The sequence below is a fragment of the Erythrolamprus reginae genome, chromosome Z (assembly GCF_031021105.1).
Source record: "Erythrolamprus reginae isolate rEryReg1 chromosome Z, rEryReg1.hap1, whole genome shotgun sequence".
NCBI classification, from domain to species: Eukaryota; Metazoa; Chordata; class Lepidosauria; order Squamata; family Dipsadidae; genus Erythrolamprus; species Erythrolamprus reginae.
Window position 1 is genome coordinate 52,368,572 of NC_091963.1, and position 20,990 is coordinate 52,389,561.

At 38.2% G+C, this 20,990-nt stretch overlaps 1 protein-coding gene across 3 annotated transcripts in view; it reads right to left on the reverse strand.

Moving 5' to 3' along the window:
- Nucleotides 1-208: 208 nt before the first annotated feature.
- TOP2B (DNA topoisomerase II beta) overlaps nucleotides 209-20,990 on the reverse strand; it is a 185,583-nt gene continuing 164,801 nt past the window's right edge. For 2 of the 3 annotated variants that reach the window (XM_070728138.1, XM_070728140.1), the window contains 4 exons: nucleotides 7,848-7,958; nucleotides 7,346-7,468; nucleotides 1,752-1,849; nucleotides 209-683 (listed from right to left, as the gene is read on the reverse strand). In XM_070728138.1, the coding sequence (XP_070584239.1) occupies nucleotides 525-683; nucleotides 1,752-1,849; nucleotides 7,346-7,468; nucleotides 7,848-7,958 (491 nt within the window). In that variant the 3' untranslated portion in view covers nucleotides 209-524. The remainder of the gene's footprint in view (nucleotides 684-1,751; nucleotides 1,850-7,345; nucleotides 7,469-7,847; nucleotides 7,959-20,990) is intronic. The other variant, XM_070728139.1, reaches the window with a different exon arrangement.

Genomic DNA, 20,990 nt, shown 5'->3' on the forward strand with positions numbered 1-20,990 from the left:
ACATGTGACATATTATATATGTCTCATGTTTTTTTGCTGAATTATCCTCTAGGCTACAGTATCCAATCCCTTCAGCTCTGCACCAGGGAAGGGTTACATATTTTTGTGTCGAATCACTCTGGTGAATTGATATATATATATATTGATATATATATATTGACCCTGTGTAAACAAAATTTATTTAGAAAAAGCTCTATACACAAGTAAATGGTTTTATATTTTTATTGTTTAAACTTTAGTTCAAAAAGTTGCTGTTTGCAACCATGACAATTAAAATGTGTGCTTTTGCACAATTCTCTAGAACATTTCTACAAGCCGGTCAAACACATGACATTTCAATGAGTAAAAAAGAGCATAAAACCGTAAGTGTAAGAACAAAATGTTAAAATGCCTACCCACAATAATAAAAACCATCAATTACATCACATAAAATAAGTCAAACGTACAAAAGGTCTGCGACAGAAAAGGACAAAATGACAACTTAAGATATTTGTTGGAAGTTCATGTGCTCTTTAAGAACTTAATTAAAACATAGGAAAATCATCATCTTCATCAGACTCTGCAAAATACTTCACTTCTTTTCTTGCCCGACCTGTCCGTGGCCTGGAAGTTGTTTCAGAAGCAAAGTCAGATGAGAAAATTTCTACATCAGAATCCTGATCAAAGGCTGTTTTCTTCGGTTTCTGTTTTAAAATAATTATTAAAAGTTACTGGTGATGAAGATATCAATTATTAGTTGTTTAAAGCTATTTAAATGCAATAAAAATGATTTATATATTGTTGTGAGTGGTCCATGTCCTGTTCAGCTGGTCACGGATTTTGAGTACCAGGAGACGGAAGAGTACTGGCGTCACAGGCCAGTGTTCTTGCCTTCTGAGTGTGAGAGATAGTTAGGGATTGAGGAACCACCAGTAGAACCCCCAGTTAGGGTATTGTCTGAATCAGAGGACAATGGGGACCTTGATGATCAGGACACCCGTTAGATGCAAGAATAAGGAGGATGAGATCCATGCATGAATATCTCTCTAGAAGGGGTTCTTGGCATTGATAAGATCTATGGGGCATTTAGTCACACCTTGTCTGTATATATAGGACAGGCTGATGGGAGAAGGGCAAGCAATGTTCTTATCATTGAAGATGGTGCCCTGGACCTGAGAGACCTCTTCTGGCTCCATGGACTTTGAATCTGGCTTTTTGTATGAGCCTCAGAAGCCTGAGATGGGAGTGTGGTTAAACTATCAGAGACACTTGATTTATGACTCTAGCTGGTGAGTGTCCCGGACTCTGTTATCTCTTTGCTAATTGGGAACTGCTGCCAACATGAAATTCCTTGTGTTCATCATTGTTATTGTAAAAACTGCTTTATCAATAGACATTACTTACTGAGAATTTTGTATGCAGCATGAGTGGGTCTTTATTTCCTGATAATTAATCTGGCCAAACAGAACATATACAAGCTAACCCTTGAAAATTTGCAATGCTTTCATTATCATTAAGAAGCATAGTGGTTGCAGTACTGCAGGCTACTTCTGCTGCCTGCCGGCTGCCTGCAGTTTGGCAGTTCAAATCTCACCAGGCTCAAGGTTGACTCAGCCGTCCATTCTTCTGAGATGGGTAAAATGAGGACACAAATTGTTGGAGGCAATATGCTGACTCTGTAAACCTCTTAAAGGGAGCTGTAAAGCGGTATATATGTTAACTGCTATTGCTATTAAAAACTTCAAAATGGATGTAGCAGTTTGTTAAATTACCTTGCTTGCAACTGACTTGGGCTCTTTTCTTCCAGGATTATATTCACCTTCATTTTCAGAACCAGATGCTTTCCTTTTTTTTGCTCTCCTGCTTTTTCCTATTAAAAAATTGAATGGAAAATCTACCAGAATTCATTGTATGTTTTACCATAATAAATGATAAAAACTGAATGATGCAACTGAATGGATATTTTCATCATTACCACCATAGTAAACAAATAAAATTTAAATGAAGTTTTAAAAATAAGTTATTAAATATAAAATTGCTATTATTTATTATTACTATTAAATAATAGTAATTAAATAATTACTATTTTTCCTATCATTAATCAATAGAACCAACATTCCTTGCTTATTACTGTATAACCAATTTCTCAAAGCAAGGTCCTTGATTGAATGACAGACAGAAACTGTATATTTTTATCCCTGAGAAATTGTGTATCTCAATTTAATTATTAATGAAAAGTAAAACTTAACCATTCACTATCCTTAATAGGACATTAATAGACAGAAATTTCTTAAATGCTATAGCAACCAATATAAAAACATATTTTTTTCTGATTGTTTAAAACCATAATCAGTACCCCAAAATTCATTTGCTATTCTGATTGTTTTTTAAACTTGCCCGGATCCTCAATAATAATAAATATAGTTTGAACTTTTAGCTGTTACACTAGCTGATTTTATTTTGTGTCTTGATTCTGCTTTTTCTTTTACAGTTTTATACTTTATCTATAGAAATGCTTACAGAGGGGTTTTTTTGGAGGTTCCAAGCACTGGTGCACTGAAGGAAACTCAGGTTTTTCCTTGTTATCAATATTTTAAAAATCTGATCAAACTTTGTTCAAATGGACTAATATGTAAAAACTTTATTTATTTATTTGGACTTATATGCTGCCCAACTCCCGAATGATTCTTTGGCGCTCACAGCCAAATACAAATAAAATATAACATAAAACCTCCTAAAAACATAAAACCTCCCAAAAACAGTCCAAAACATATAAAATCAACAATCAAAGCAGTTAAAACCATTAAGAAAAACCATGCATGTCTCTTGTGGCCGGATCCCAATAGTGTACCATCTGATTAGCAATCCAGGCCTGCTGAAAAAGCCAGGTCTTTAGTTAAAACAAAAATGGGAGCTTAATCTAGACAAGACAAACATTAAGCTACTTTAGATGTTTTCCTCTGTCACAGACTGAATTAATGTGTAGATTTAATTCTAAATATATAACAACTCTTTAAAGTGGTGTCAAGAGTGCATTTATGAAATTACAATTCCTGCAATAATTGTAATCGTTCCCAGAGTTGTAAGATCTGTATTTAGGGATATCGACTGTGATTTTTTTAAAAAAAAAATTTAAAAAAAAATTCTTTATTGAGGAAAGACCACCACAATATATATGTATCTCTATGTACAAATCACAAAAGAGAAATTTGAGCATGAGGAATATAAAAACAAATACAAATATATAATTTTTGCATTGAGTCTCTATCATAATAAATAAATAATAAGTAGTCAATGTCTTAATTGAATAAAAAGGAGAGAACAGTACAACACATTAATAAAATAAAAGGAAAAAAGTAAAGAAGACTTAAAGAGAAGAGGAATAAAAGAGAAAGAAAAAGAGAAGGAAACTGTACATACAATATATACAACAGAAACAAGTCAACCTCTTTGTTGACTATCGTGTCTCATAGCCTTTATAGACTTGTTACATTTCTATTAATTACTGGTATTTTTGTGGTCATTGGTTTATATAGGAAGAATTTCTATTTTTAAAACTGAAGTTTTATCCCATTGTTGTTATCTAATAAGTCACTTATGTATCGTTTCAACATTGTTAATAGTATATCTATTAACAGGTATCTGTCTTCTTTGTCAATTTGGAGCCTAATTATACCTAAAAGGAAGAGTTCTGGAGTTAAATGGAATGGGTTTTTGAATAATTTGCTCCATATAATTTTTTATTTTTAGCTAAAAGGTTTTCAATTTGGGACAAATCCACCATAGATGGTAGTAAGATCCTATGTCGTGCTTGCATTTCCAGCAAGTTGGTGGTGTAGATGTGAACATTTAGCAAGGCGGGCTGGGGGAAGATGACATCTATAAAACATTTTATAAAGATTTTCCTTATAATTTGATGTTTGGATTAATTTATAATTTAGTGTCCAAATTTCCCCCCATTCTGTTAGACTTACTGGATAGCCAAAATTTTGGGCCCAGGCAATCATATTGCCTTTAACTTCTTCGTCAAGACGTTCAACTTGTAATAAGAAACTATATAGTTTCGATATTATTTCTTTGTCTGCGCCCATTACAAATTAATCTAGGATGTTTATTTTTTGGAAATCATATTTCACCTTATCTTTATTATATCTCAATTGAATTTGTAAGTAATAGCTTTTTTTGGAAGTATTTCTTTTGTGAAATTAGTTGCTCTTTTTCATCCATTAATAAATCATATGTTATGATTTTCATTGGATCTAAGGTATTTGGGTGGAATACATCTTCTGTTGGGGTGAACCATCTGTGTATTTGGACGTAGTGGTTCTTTCTTATTTGGGTCCATACCTTTAGTAAGCTTTTTCTGAAATAGCATTGTCTGAAATGTGAATATTTTTTGTCCTTACCCCCCATAGGAAAAGCATGCCAACCCATGTGTAAATCAGAGCCTTCAATGTTTAAAATTCTTGTGTCTCTCAGAAGAATCCATTCCCTCAACCAAGTTAGGGCTGCTGCTTTGTAATATATTTCCCAATGTGGAAGTCCCAGTCCATATCTGATCCTGTGGTCTTGCATTAGTTTTAGTTTTATTCTTCCTTTCCTTTTCAACCAAAGGAATTTACAAATTAGTCTGTTTAAGTTGGTGAAGAAAATTTTATACAACTTGATTGGAATAGTCTGAAAATAATATTTTCGAAAGAATATTGATTTTTACAGCTGCTATTCTACCCATCAGTGAGAGCTGAAGCCTAGACCATAGTTCTAGATCATTGCTTATTTTCTGGATCAGGTTATCATAGTTGTCTTTTTAAAGAGAGTTACATTTTGCAGAGATTATGATTCCTAAATATTTCACTGTTTTAGATACTTTGAGACCTAACACGGTTTCTAAATTAAGATTTTGGTTGGGAGTCATATTTTGAGTTATTAACTTTGTTTTGGACGTGATGATTTTAAAGCCTACTATTTTGCCGAATTTTTCAATCTCGTTAATTACATTTCTAGAGGAGCCTATACAATGAAAACCAAATCATTGGCAAATGCTTGGAGTTTGTATTCCTCCTTTTTAACTTTTACTTCTTATATTTCTTAATAGAGTTTCAAGTGCCAGTATGAATATTAATGGGGCCAGGGGGCACCCCTACTGAATTCCATTTTCTATGTTTATTTTGTCAGTTAGGTCTCTATTTATGATAACTTTAGCGGTCTGTTTGGTGTAAATTGCTTTAATTGTCAGAATGAAGTTTTCTCCAAAGTTCATTAGTGCTAGCTAGGATTTGAAATATTGGTTCAGGTTGTCAAACGCCTTTTGGACATCGACAAAAATAAGAGCAGCCTGTTTATCTATGTGTATATTATAATACTCTATTGAATTTAATATTATTCTTATGTTAATTCTATTATATCAGTTTGGTAGAAAGCTGTTTTGGTCCTGATGGATAATCTTATTCAATATTATTTTAAGTCGATTTGCTAGTATTGCTGTTAATATTTTATAATTTGTGTTCAAGAGGGCTATGGGTCTGTAGTTTTGTATTTGATCCTTATTCTGTTCAACCTTCGGAATAAGTGTTATAAAAGCCTCTTTCCAGGCTTCTGAAATCTTTCCTTTTGCTAAAACTGAATTGAACAGTTCTAGCATAACAGAGTTATGGATGTTTTTGTAAACTTTGAATGGAATCCCATCAGGATTGGGGGTGTTTGTTATTTTTTTGTTTGTCCAATGTATTCCATTAGGGTGATCTCGTGGTTAAGCATTTCCCTGTCATTTTCGGTAATAATTGGTAAATTACTCTGAATTAAATCATTGTTTGGTCTTCATTTATTTCTTTTTTCTTATAGAGTTTTATGTAAAATTCTTTTTTATTTTCGATAGTCAATTGTCTCTCACCTCTCTGGTCTGTTAACACATCACTAGTTCAATCAATTTTTTGTTTTGCAATTTTATGAGCAGGCCATCTTCCCAGTTTATTTGCAAACTGGAAGTATCTTTGTTTCACCCCTTTTATTTTTTGTTCTAGTTCCTGCTGGGTTTGTAGATTAATCTTATGCCTAAGTATAGTACAGTGTTCTACTGTTAGTATCCAGCGGATTTTTCTTTAGCTTATTTTCAAATTAATTCAGTTCCGTAGTCAAAGTGTCAATTTTCTCTTTAACAACACAGATATTGGCTCTGTTATTATCACATGCAAAGTATCTAAAGTTTCCATATTTCCATAGTTTAATTCTGAGAAGAATTTGGAAACTATATTCATAAAGGTCAACAATTTCAACAACAACAATTTCAGTAAGTATGGAATTATGCTGAAATAGTTGTTGAAGTTGTTGACTGACAGATTACTATGCAAATTGTCAAAAATCTGTCTTGTGACCTCCATATTTTCTTTATGACAAGAAATTAACATCTGGACATTTTGATGGCTGTTGTTGCTCTTATGTGTTGCTTTGGTATATACAAGCTAGTTTCATCTCTTGTTCTTCTGTCAAGAAGCAGATTCACTTTGCATTTATGTTGACTCCTCTCTGAAAAAATATGTTGATGTAGTAGGCCAGATACTTGATAGAATTCTTCTTCCAGAATGAATCTTCTTAAATATTAAGGATGCATCTTACTTTGGCACAGCTACATTTTGCAAAATGTATGCTATTTGAATTGGTTTTGTACAAATAGCCCTTGACTTACGACCAGAATTTAGCCCAAAATTTCTGTTGCTAAGCAAAACAGTTAAGGGAGTTTGTCTCATTTTACGACCATTCTTGCTACTGTTTAGTGAATCACTGCAGTTGTTAAGTTAGTAATGTGATTGTTAAGTGAATCTGGCTTCCTCATTGATTTTGCTTGTCTAAAGTTTGCAATAGATAATCACATGATCCTGGAACACTGCAAACATTATAAATATGAATCAAGTATCTGAATTTTGATCACATGACCATGGAGATGCTGCAATATTGTGATGGTTATAAGTCACTTTTTTCATGGCTGTGGTAATTTCAGTCATTAAATGAAATGTTGTAAATACAAGTCTGCCTTCATTGGTATTATATAATAGGTAGTTTGAACTATTTTTTCCTTTTTATTGTGTGTTTTCATTATTGATTTTACATTGTTGTAAAAACATTAAGGATTTTGTTAATAAAATAAAACTATAATATACTTGCTTTTGTTTGATAGTATTAATTTAGTAATTATTTCTAAATTTGTCAGTATATATAAACATTAAAAATACATATGCAAAAAAAAGATGTTCTAACACAATTTACCTGTTGACTTTTAACAAGAAAATCAATGTCAAATAAGAATAAGATTAGAAATGTGTAACATAGAAAAACAAATGCAATTAGAAGTTTAGAACATCAGCTTTTTTACCTTTGGGAACTATGGACTTCTTTGGAATACCAAATTCAGATTCCGAATCAGAGTTTATTAGTTCCATCTTCTTAGGTTTAGGAGATCTTTTCACCTTAGAGGGCATATCTGATGATAGTTTTGCTATTAACCATGTAAATAAATATTAAATTGCAGAAGCATCAACAGATTATATTTCTACTAATTCTTTTTTCTCTGTCCCATATCCCAGCAAAACTAAGTGTTAACAAAATTAAATCTACTTCTCAGGCAGTATTTTCAAAATGATAACAGAGAGATTGACTTATGTGCTAGATTGTATTCTGTACCTATATTTCTCCACCATATCAGTGTTTCAGAAGCAAACAATTATGTCTCTACAGGTTTTAATAGAGCAATGTTTAGCATGTTCTAATGTTAAGGCACAAAGTTATCACATTTGTATTTATATACTAATTATGAAGAGCATTAAATTTAGAAGAATAAGTAAAGTAAATATAACAAGTAAATTTCACACACTTGCCTTTTTTAGTAACAACTGTTTTGCTTGAAAGTGTCTCTGTTTGTTTTGGAATAAAAGATGGAGAAAATACTGATGTTGAATCTTCCTCATCATTGTCAAATTTTGATGTATCTAAAAAATACAAAATGTTTTTAATGCCATATATGCCAACTAGTACCTTCTAAACACTAAATATAAATATTTTTTCATATTAAAATGACATAACACAAGTTAACGAGTTAATAAAGATGCTTAAAATATTTGAAATGTTCAGCATTCAATTTTGGCAAGCTAAACATGCCTAAAATTTGTGATTCCAAAAAAAAGGTCTGAACAGCTCATTTCACACTTCAGAAAATTAGAGTTTTGCCTTTAAACTAAGCTCATTTTTGAAGTGAGATATTTTAGAAGGGGCATTGGTCTTAGCTGATACGCCTCTTTTTGTAGGGTGGAGACCCTTCAGCCAATAAGGACTGAGTCTGAGAAATTGATATCTCAGTCCTCCTGCTTCAATTTCCCCTCTTTGAAGAAGGACAGACTCAGCATGTAATTCCCAAAGTCAACAAACTAGAAAGAAGATAACAATTTAATGTCCCAAAGGCCAGACCAAACTAACTTTGGGATTGGAAGTTAAGTCGCCCTATGAGAAGTATCAGGTAAAACCTTCTCCATAGTGGGTGGAGGTAACCTCCAAGAATGGAACATACTAAAGTAGTCTGTCTCTTGGGAAGTCTAAGTCTGGCTGGCTTCCCCACCATTCATCGGCGAATCCTGTGACCAAACACCACCTCTGCCAATGCAAAAATGTCAATTTTGTAATGGCAGATAAAAGGAGTTGGTGAGGCCCAAGTGGCCGCCCAGCAGACCTCCTCGATGGATACTTGAGTGGACTGTTGGAGACCATTTTGACTTCGAAAAAGTCAACACTCTGCTATAGTATACTTCATGCCTGCAATTTTTTCCTCACACACTTCAGAAAACTAGTCCACTAATCATGTAATCATGCTAGCTACCTTTAATCAACAGTATTTACAAGTCTTACAGGAGCAGATCGAGTTCAGCGTGAACATTGTGCTTGGTACCTTCTGCACAGCAGCTGTATTCTTGGCTGAATTTTGGATAGACAGACGCAAAGTTCTTCCTCGACAGACAAAAAGCATTCTTTTTTCTTGTTTTTGATGTTGCTCATGGTCGAAAATCCAAACTCACATATGTATGAGGTGGAAAAAAGCAACAGAAGTCGCAAAGGTTTCTCAGCAATTGCAGGGTACTTGTTTTCAACAAACAATCAAAACGTATCCATGTTGAGCTCTGCATGTTTGAGTTTAAGTGTTCTGTCACTTGCAATGCTAGCCAGCTCCTCTTCCTCTTTCAAAGTAAACTGTCCTTTGCACGATTCAAACTCAATGAATGGATTCCTAACTCAATCATGCTTGTCAACAGATATTGATGGGAAGTATTTGCTGAGACTGCTGGACAGACTTTACAAGTGGTGGACGATCAATGGCAGAATGTCTTGGTGATTGGTGAGCTTAACATTGGGAAACATTTCCAAATTCCCAGCAGTTCCGCGCTTCTGAAAAGTGTTTATTTTTCACTTGTAGATAAGATGTTTTCATTTCTGCCTTGCAAACCACTGTTCAGAATGTTGAGTTCTTGAAATATATCAGCCAGATAAGCTACTTTAGAAGACCAGCTCTTGTTACTCACAGTGTTTTCAAACTCCTTCAGGCTTTCACTGGAACAGAACACCACATGTTCCTCTCTCAGCTCATATAAACCAGATAGTACTTTTCCACAAGACAGCCATTGTCCATCTATATGTTGGATGAGTGTGTTATGGTCCCCTTCCATGCTTTGACAAAGTTTGGCAAATAAGTGACATTTAAGAGGTCTCATCTTCTTGTAATTAACTATTTTCACCACCTTGTCCAGCACTGATTTTAAATCTTCTCCCACTGTTTTGGCAACCAGTGCTTCTCTGTGTATGAAGGAGTGGATGGCCATGATATCTGGATTTGTCTGTCGCACCAGTGACACAAAACCTTTGACGTTTCCCGTCATTGCAGGAGTACCATCCGTACAAATGCCAACAGTTTTTCCATGTCTCGTCACTGGACTGCAAATATGCACTTGTCCTCTTGCTGTTTCCTACAACTCTTTACAGCAGAAGTCCTCAACAATAGCACCATTGTCAATAAAATGTACAAACCCCAGCAGCTGTGCTTTACCACTGACATTGGTGCTCTCATCCACCTGAAGTGTGAACAATCCACGATTCTTAATCTTCGACGGGACATTACTTTTCATGTCAGTTGACATGTCTGCTATATGCCTGCTTAGCATATTGTCTGACAGTGGAATCTTTTATGGCAAAGATTTTTTTTATTTTTCACTCCAATCACATGTACAAAATAAAATATCATCATTATTAAATTGTATTACAATGAATCATTTTTTTAAAAAAAAACTCGATATACATAATCTATCAAATGCTACCTCCTTTACATTTGACATCTGGACAAAAATAATTACTCAGATTTCTTATATGATATTTTAAAAAATCCCTGTAGGCTAATACACTTTTTAGGCTGTTCCTAATCTTAATCACATCTAATTAATTAGGCCATGGTGATTCAATTTTCTCTGTATCTCCTCAATATCAATTTTCATGTATATTTCTTAACCTTTTATACTAAATGCCCGTTAAAAGAAAAACACGAAACAAGAAAAAAGAGCAAAAATTTCTGATTACATCCAGTGGTATTTAAATTAGATCTAATCCTTACTAGGAAAAAATTATAACAAATTCGAGGGGGGAAAAAACCCAAATAATGTATCACAAATGTCGCCAAATTAATAAACCAAATTAGTAAACCTAATTAAAAATAATTTATTTTAATCGGTAAAATAAAAAATAAAAAAAGTTAAATATTAAAAAGGAAGTAAAGGAAAGAGAAGGGGGGAAAGGAAAAACAAAAGATAAGAAGAAAAAAGGAAAAAAGAGAATAGGCGTTGATTGCTTACCTGAACGCCTCTTCTCATATGATGAGTGGGTACAGCAGTCACATGGGTTGCTCGCTGTCCAATCCGTTGAGGACCGAGCCTAGTCTTTAAAAAACCTGTTGGATCTGCCCCTTCTTCAGAATTCACGAATCTATAGACTTAGGCTCAATTGTGGTGGCTCAATAGTGTTCAACTCTCATGATAGAAAATATACAGGTTAAAGGAATAACCATAGTTAGAAATAAAAAACAGGGAGGGAAGTGACTGTTCTACCCGCTCATTGTACGAAAAGAGGCATTCAGGTAAGCAATCAATGCCTATTCTCTGTACTGAGAGAGCACTCACGTGGGACATACCCAATAGATGAGTCCCTAGGGAGGGATAAGTTCACTATCGTGAGAGATAAAAGATTGGAGGACTCTTCTGCCGAAGGCAGCATCTGCTGAAGCCTAAGAGTCAATTTTGTAATGCCTTATGAAGGAGTTTGGAGGGGCCCAAGTGACTGCTTTGCAGACTTCTTCCAATGGAGCTTGAGTTGCCCATGTGGCAGATGTGGCTACACTTCTTGTGGAATGTGCTGTGATACTTCTAGGTATGGTGAGGGAAGCTGATTCATAAGCCTTTGAGATAGTCCCTCGGATCCAACGACCTATTACTGTTGAGGATACCTTGGATCCCATGGATCTGGGATGGTAGGCCACAAATAGGGCTTCAGACCTTCGAACGGGTCTCATCCGTTGGATGTAGGTTCTCAGCGTTCTGGTGAGATCTAAGGTGTGCCATCTGACCGCAAGATGATGGTTCTGGTTGGAACAAAATGAAGGCAACACAATATCCTGGGATCTCTGGAACATGGAACTGACCTTTGTCCAAATGGAACTGGCATAGATCCTGCCTAATGGAAAGGGCTGCCAATTCTGAGATGCGTCGGGCAGATGTTATCGCCACCAGGAATGCTACCTTGTAAGATAGGTACCTGAAGGATGCTGATCTTAGGGGTTTGTATGGTGCCTAAGTAAGGGACTGGAGAACCCACAGTAAGTCCCAGGACGGGTATCTGTGAACCCTGGAAGGTCTGAGGTTCGAAATACCTCTAAGAAATTCTTGAATTTCCGGAAAGGAGCAGAGTGATTGTCTGCGAGGCCCTGCTAAGACCGAAGATAGGGCTGCCAGATGGCGACGGATGGTGCTGGATGAAAGGCCTTGCTGGAACCCCTTCATGAGGAAAACTACTATCCTGTGGATGGGAATACACAGGGGTGATAGATCTTCCTGTGAGCACCATTGGTGGAATTTGTACCAGGTATGGTCGTAAATCCTGTTGGTGGACACCTTTCTGGCTTTTAAGATTATTTCTACAGTGTCCGGGTCATATCCTCGCAGATTTAAGTCGCGCCGGATAATAGCCAAGCGGTGAGGTGGAACCACTCCGGATCTGGATGGAGAGAGGCCCCCTGCTGCAACATATCCTCCGAAACGGGGAGTCGCCAGGGGTCCTGGATGGATAGACATTGTAGGTCTGTGAACCAGGGCCGGCGTGGCCAGTGAGGGGCTATCAGAATCACCTGTGCCTTCTCGAGGATGTTCTTGTGGATCACATCTGGAATAACTGGAATTGGAGGGAAGGCATAAAGCAGCCCTCGAGGCCAAGGGATTCTGAGTGCATTTGTCACCTCCGCTCCTGGGGATGGGAACCTGGAGTAGAATCGAGGGAGTTGAGCATTGGCCTCAGTCGCAAATAGGTCTAGCAATGGGTGACCGAACCTGAGGCAGATTGGCTGAAATGACCCGGATGAAGGCTCTACTCTCCTGAGTCTAGAGTCAAACGGGAAAGCCAATCCGCCTGTACATTGAGGACTCCCGATATGTGGTCGGCCCCTAACAATTGAAGATGCCTCTCTGCCCAGAGACCCAACTTCAGGGCTTCTCTCATCAGGGCCTTGGACCTGGTGCCCCCTTGTCTGCAAATATGACTCTTTGTAGCTATATTGTCCGTGAGAATCAGGACATGTTGATTGATGATGTGCGGTTTGAATTGTTTGAGGGCCAAAGACACTGCTCTCAATTCCAGCCAGTTGATAGGTCTGGAAGACTCCTCCACTGACCACGTGCCTTGGGCTATCAGGCCCTGGGCATGGGCTCCCCAGCCCATTAAGCTGGCATCCTTGGTAATGGTGAATTGATCTGGACACCTGAAGGGGGATCCCTTGTCCAGAGCGGGGGAAGTCCATCACGTAAGAGATCTTAAGAATGTGGTTGGGACGGTGATGAGGGGTGTCAAGTTGCTGTTCCCCAATCTCTGGAATGGTAACAGAAGCCATTGGAGATCCCTGGCATGAAGACGGGCCCAGGGGATAATGCCAATGCAGGATATCATCTTTCCCAGTAGAGAAGACAGGGTAACGATGGAAGTCCTTCTCTGAGATCGTATTTGGGAAATGAGCTCCTTAATACTGATTTTTCTCTCAGTAGAGAGAAAAACCTAAGAGATCAGAATTTATGATAGTCCCCAGGTGTTGAATAGAAGTAGATGGATGGAGCTGACTGTTTTTGAAATTAATGGAGAAACCATGATCCTGTCGGATAGACATGGTACTGTTGAGGTCTGAGCAGGTGTCCTCCTTAGAGGCCCCAATAATTAATATGTCATCCAAATAGCATAAAATATGAATGGGCGTGGCTTGGATGTGAGCCACCAGGGCTCCTAGGAGCTTAGTAAAGACTCGAGGAGCCAAGGAGAGCCCAAAGCGCATGGCCTTATATTGATAGTGCTTGCCCTGGAAGGCAAAGCGAAGAAATTTCCTGTGACTTTTGGCAATGGGAATATGAAGATAGGCTTCTGTGAGATCCAAGGAGACCATAAAGTCCCCAGGATGGATAGTGGCTAGGATGGATGACAAGGAATGCATCTTAAATTTCCTATATTTAATAAACTGGTTCAAATTTTTAAGGTCTAAGATGGCTCTCCATCCTCCAGATGTCTTAGGGACCATGAAGAGGATGGAGTAGAAGCTCAGACCTCTTTGGGAAGCGGGAACTGGTTGGATAGCCCTGATAGACAACAGATGTTGAATAGCTTCCTCCATTCGGAGACGAGATGGAGAAGACCTAGGGGATGAGCAAGAAATAAAACGCTTAGGAGGTATGGAAATAAACTCCAACTGAAGACCCCATTCCACAGTAGCAATAACCCAGGGGTCCTTACAGGAATGGCGCCAGCTGGAGGAGAACCAAGCCAGGTGCCCCCTATGGGAGTGGAATGAAGCTCACCATCTGGGCTTTCTGGAAGCTCTGGTTGAGGAGGAACTTCTTTGGTAACGGGATCCTCTACCCCTGGGGTCTCTGCCAGTTTGGGAGCAAAAACGAGGGGAATACTGACCTGAGTTTCTCTGGAAAGCGAACCCTTGATCCTGTTGACGGTTAGGACGTCGAAAGGGTTGAGTTTTGATGGCCTTTTTGTTGGTGGGCCCCAAAACTTTCTTTTTGTCAGCGGTTTCAGTGAGAAGAGGGTCCTGGAGGTCGCTAAATAGGAGGTCACGCTTCAAAGGATCCATGGCCAGCTGCCATTTTTGCCTCACTCCCGCCTGCCAATGGCACAGCCATAGAAGTCTTCTGGCCATTGTTGAGGCCGCTACTGACCTGGCTGCAAATCTTGATGATTGCAAAGTAGCATCAGCTACATATTGGGCCGCTGCAAAAACCTTGTTGAAATCCTGTTGGCCCCGTAGGTCATCAGGGGGAGTATGCTGCTGGAGCTGTTGAAGCCATAAAAGCTCTAGAAAAGAAAGATGCTGCTGCTGCACTCTTGATAGCCCAGGTATCCGCGAAGAAACATCTTTTGAGCATTTGGTCTAGGTGTTTGTCTTCGGGTTTTAATACCTCCTCTGCTTCACCAGACATAGCAGCCACAGAATGTAGAGTCTTAACTGGTTCATCAGGTTTAGGGCAGACAAGAAGATCTTCATAAGAAGGGGAAAGCTTATATAATTTCTTGTATTTGGCTGTGGGATTGAAACCAAAAGCTGGGTGAGCAGAGCGTCTTTAAACAATTTGGGCAGTAGGGATGACCTCTTTGTCTTCCTGTTCCTCCTTGAAGTACGGTAGATTTTCCTCAGGAGGATCTGTGGAAGGAACAGATTGTTTATCTTGCCCAGCTAAGCCTGTAGAAACTCTTGCTTTAAATAGAAGAGATTTGAAAAGTTGAAATGGAAAGATCGCAGCCGGGGTTGGAATCTTGATTTGAGATTACTCATCTTCTGACAGGCAATGAAATAGGTCATCTTTATCCTCTACTTCCACATCATCGTTCTCATCCTGAGAAGGATCTGAATCCTCATTAATTGGAACTCTGTAGGATGAGAGAGAACTCACGGGCCGAGGGGCGTGTGGAAGGGGACGAGAGTGAGTAGGCACATTGATAGCCGAGAGCTTGGCATCAATGGCTTTAGATAAGGCAGAAAACATATATTGAAACTCTGGAGGCAGATTAGTAATGGTTGCAGGTAAAGATGGAGATTCCCTGAAGGCCTGGGATGGGTCTGGCTCGGAGGGATCTTCCATAATGTCTGGCTTCTCTGGACCTAAGCCCGATAAGTTAGGTTGGGGTCTGTTTAGGTTTGGCTCATCCAGAGAGAGCACAGGGATCCCAGAGGGAGGCAGGTTAGAAGCCTCTGGGGGGTCAGGGCTAATGTGCACTTGGGTCTGCACCTTTAAACGTTTAGCTGATTTTTCATGTATTCTCTGCAACGTTTGGTCCCTTCTCTTCTCAGCCCTGGTGGGTCTAGCCATTGTAGGGGCTCCCGAGGAAGAGGAGGAAGAGGTCTGGGGGATATTATCAATTTCATCACCAGTAGGCCTAACCTCTCTGGGATCTTTAGATGTGCCTCTCTTGGGAAATGAAGTCATGGCCTGAACAAATTACAGGAAACAAGACTTGAGCCAAAATCTTTGGTGGGAGAAGCTTCTAGGGCAACGTTCCCAAGAGGAAGGGGATCCTGCTCCTAGGCCCAGGTGCGTCTGCAACTCACAGTCAATCTGGTCAATACCAGAGTTTGTGCCAGGGAGTGCAGAAGGGCAGGTGTCGCTAACCTTAATCAAAGTAAACCAAGGCACACTGGTTTGGAGGCCTAGCCAGGGAGAAAAGGCCTGAGGGACTCAAAGCTTACTCCAGGGCCAAGCAGCGGACTTACTGGCGCCAGGCGGGATGTGTGTGGGTGATCCGCAAATGCCAACTATTACTGGACGCTGAGGGCCTTCGTGCCAAAATAAACCGCTCCAAGATTTTAAAAACGGAGGGAAGTCTAAAGTCCGAGGGACAATAAAGCTTGCTAACAGTCCCACACCGCAGGAGGAAAAAAAGCCCTTTTTTTCTTTTAAAACAATCCTTAGCTTGCCGGTAAACCTCCTGGCCGAGTAGATTTACAAGAAAATGCAATCTGGCAGCAGTGCAAGCAGGTTTTTAAAAGACTAGGCTCGGTCCTCAATGGATTGGACAGCAAGCAACCCACGTGACTGCTGGACCCGCTCTCTCAGTACGGAGAAATAGAAAAAATATCTTTCTCCTTTTTCTTGCATATATCCATGTAGAAGCCAAAATGATTAACCTACCCTGTAGAATTTTATAATTCAAACATAAACCAATAAAAATCTCTAACCTTCTCTAATCCATATCACTGCAGACCCGGTGAGATGGTAAACACATCATTTCCGTTTCCATTTATATCACTGTAAACACAGTGGAATCATCATGCCCTAATCTAAAAAAAAACAACCCACTGAAAACCCAATGGAATAATCATATCCTGCTCAAAATATATCATTGAATACTCAGAGGAATCATCATACCCTATTTTAATTATATCACTGTATACCCAGCGGAATCATCGTGCCCTACTCTAATTTTATCACTGTAAAGCCAGTGGGCCTCCTCCAAGTCCAGTAGATTATAACCTTTTATGAATTTACAAAAAATTTATAATTAATAGCTCCCAAGAGTCATTCCATGTAAAGTGGACCAATTTTAAAGATCATTCCCATCTTACCATCTCAGATTTTTATGAAATTTGGTACATAGTTACTTTATGATATAAAGCTAAGCTGTGCAAAATTTTAGTTCAAAAGACTAACAATTGGGAGTTCTAGGAGACCTCAAATAAATTTTGCAAAATGCTGAGTCGGCAAAAATGACATTTTGGGCCAACGTCTAGAAGCTGTAAATGCGGTAGTTTCAGAAGTATGTTGGAGATATTTGGAGAACCTGCACACATTGTAAGGCTTTATAAATTGGCAAAACCCTATGTACCTAGACCTCTTACTTTTTCCATGGTTCAGACTTAAACTTTGCAAAAAAAAATCCTGAAAAACAATCAGCAATCTTCAGGCTGCTGTAGTTTCAAAACTATTTGGCCTTTCAGGTTGATTTTTGGCAGATGCACTACATACACAACTGCAATGAGGACTTCCAATTTGCAGCACTTTCCTTCAAGTTGTTGAAAAAGTATAAGGAGAGGGTTGGCATACAAATCTAATAAATTATAATAAACTAGACAGATTAACACTATGGGCCCACACTAACAACATGATGTTCAACGTCGACAAGAGCAAAGTCCTTCACCTTGGTAAAAAAAAACCTAGACACACATACAGTCTGGGAGAAACTCCACTTAGCAGTAGTGACTGCAAAAGAGATCTTGGAGTCGCGGTGGATAATCAACTAAACATGAGCCAGCAATGTGCAGCAGCGGCCAAAACAGCCAACACTATCCTAAGCTGCATCAACAGGGTGATACACTCCAAGGCCAGGGAAGTACTAATACCACTCTACTATGCCCTGGTCAGACCACATCTGGAATACTGCATCCAGTTCTGGTCACCACACTTCAAAAGAGACATTGAAACTCTGGAGAAAGTGCAGAAAAGAGCGACCAAAATGATTAGGGGACTTGAAACCAAGACTTACGAAGAGAGATTGCGGGAACTGGGCATGGATAGCCTAGAGAAAAGGAGGACCAGAGTGGACATGATAGGTGTATACAGGTATATGAGGGGTTGCCACAGAGAGGAGGGGCCCACTCTATTTTCCAGAGCACCAGAGGGCCAGACGAGGAACAACGGCTGGAAGCTGACCAAGGAGAGATTCAACCTAGAAGTAAGGAAGAACTTCCTGACGGTCAGAGCGATCAACCAGTGGAACAATCTGCCTGCGGAGGTTGTGAACTCCCAAACTCTGGACACTTTCAAGAGGAGATTGGACTGCCACTTGGCTGGGGTGGTTTAAGATGCCTGCTCAGGCAGGGGGTTGGACTTGATGACCTGCATGGTCCCTTTCAACTCTAACAATAAATAAATGAATGAATGAATGAATGAATGAATGAATGAATGAATGAATGAATGATAGAGGAAACAGGCCCATTGATGTTTCTAATGGTTGTATAAGTCAACTAGTGCTTTAAACATGTGTTAGTCCATGGTGGCTCATCGCCAAGAGGCCACACCTGATAGCCAGGCATGTCCAGCCACAGATGGGGCACTTGGCACAGGTTCCCAAGTCTGAAGATGGGCATCTTACACAAGATTCCCAAGCCTCTTTTGGGTGTCTTTGCCTAGGTTCTCAAGCCTAAAGGAGGTGTCTTAATGGTTCCCAAGCCATAGTAAAACATCAGTGCTGCAGAGATAAGAATTTTTCACTGATAATTTTAGCTGGTATTTTTGGTAATTTATACTGCTGTCTATGTGCTGTAGTTGCTGGTACTGGAAGAACTGCTAGAATATGCTGTTCAGGAATCCAATAGGAATTCCATCACCCCTCTCCTCCCAATATTTAAAACAATAAGAATATTAATCATATTAATCATTACTATTAATCATCCCTGAAAAATATAACCATTTTCAATTTCCAATTTTTCATTATTTCAGTATTCCAAAATTTTACCCATCAAGATAATTTTATAAATCCAAAAATATCTTAATTAAACATTATTACGTATGCAACTCACTTAACACCTTTCAATTTAATTAATTCCCTTTCCATCAAACCATTGTATCTCCTAGCCTAAATTCACTTTCTTTCTCAATATAATTTCCTTATAATAAAATCGAATTAAAATTAAGATTCCCTATTTAATTCCCTTACATGAATGCATTATTTTACATAAATTTATTCTTGTAAATAGGTAACTTTATCATAGTTCTTCTCCTTTAAAAGTACTGTTATCTTATTGATTTCAGATATGGCACTTTGTCCAAACATAATTTTAACCATCTCTTGGCACGCTGGTGAAATCACGGTTTCAGTGATAGTATGTGATTTCATTTTCTTAGCTACAATCTCTGCAACAGCATGGCTTGCTTCTTGAGCTTTCTCATTAATCTTGACTTTTTTTCTCGAATGTTGCTGCTTTTTTTTGGTTGAGGTTTAGTACTCTCTCGAAGTATGCAACATGTTTCTTTGATGCATCGGGATGTAATGTAAGTGTTGTTTCAATTTAGCCAGCGCCATGGCGCTGTTAGCAAGCTGTTAGCAAACAATGCAAAGAAGCAATGGACAGTCTGGGACTCCTGTCCAAAGTGAACCCCATAGCTAAATAATTGCTACTATACTGATGAATCTTAGGATGAAAATTGACAGCATCAATTTTCTGCACTGCCGGCTCTGTGGATTTGGATGCAACGTCATGCGATTGCTCAATAACGTCAGCTTCATCTAACTTTCATTTTTTAATAAATCAGTCCATGTTAGAGGTAAAAATACATTTAGATTTAAACTATATTGAAAATTAATATGTACAACATCGTACGGTCTAACAATGGAGATAGAAATAGTATGAAGGTAAACAAGTGCAACAACTAATAACTACATAGTGTGCATGCATAGCATGGTGCAGGTATGCAGGTTAGGCATGGTACGGTCCTGGTTGGTTGTGCCCTAATTTTCTTAAATCTTTTTTTTTCTTATTAAGTCACGGAACCCCTAGCTGCCCTTTGCGGAACTCTGGTTGAAAAACACAAGTTAGATAGAGAACTTAGAAGAAGCTAGAGCCTTTTTTGTGCAAAGCGGATTGAACAGAACCAAACAACCACACAAAGAAATCAAAGACAAAGAAGAGGAGCAGGGGGCTGCCTGTAAAGAGAGGGAGGAAATACAAGATGTTAGAAGGAAACAGCCACAAATACAACAAGAATTGGTGTTAGGTAGTAGATTACGAGAGTCCAAAGAAACCAAGAAATACTACAAATAGAGATGTTACCAGATCTAAAAATTTTCTCGGTCAATGTAAATGGATTGAATAACCATGGAAAAAGAAACCAAATATTGACTAAACTTAAAAAACAAAGAGCACAAATAAATATCCTGCAAGAAGTACATATTAAAAAATCAAATAGAAAATCACTAAGTAAACCAAAATTAGGAAATATCTATACAAGCTTAGCTGATAAAAAAAAAGGTGTAGTAATGTATATTGATGAAGCAATAGATTCAAAACAAATATATAGTGATCAAGAAGGTAGAATCTTAAATGTATAATTAGATTTAGAACCAAAACCTCTCGTTATTATATCTATATACGCACCAAATGATAACAAAAAACAATTTTATAAGGAATTACACGACAAAATAATTGAATTATCAATAGAAGATATGATAATAGTAGGTGACTTTAACGCAATCTCTAACAGTCAAATGGACCATTCAGGTAAGAAGAAAGAAAAGAAAAAAAAGGTAATCTTACCAACAACTTTCTGGAAAATGAGCACTGAATTGTTGCTAAAAGAAGTATGGCGTGAATGCCATCCACAAAACAAACAATATACTTTTTACTCAAACCCCCACAAAATTTGGACTAGGATAGATATGGCTTGGGCACCAGCCCACACGATGGAATGCATCATGGATATCGAAATAGAAAACAATAGTTGGGCAGATCACAACCCACTAGTTATATATTGGAAAGGTAAAGAAAAACCCAATAATTGGCATATGAATAGAAATGTTTTGTGAGACCCTTTATATAAAGAATGGATTGAAAAAGAATTGGAATTCTTCTTCGATATAAATAAAAATGAAACAACCTCACAAAATCTCTGGGATACAACAAAAGCATATATTCGGGGTCTGACAATCTCTTATATGGCCAAAAGAAAAAAACCCAAAGAGAAAAA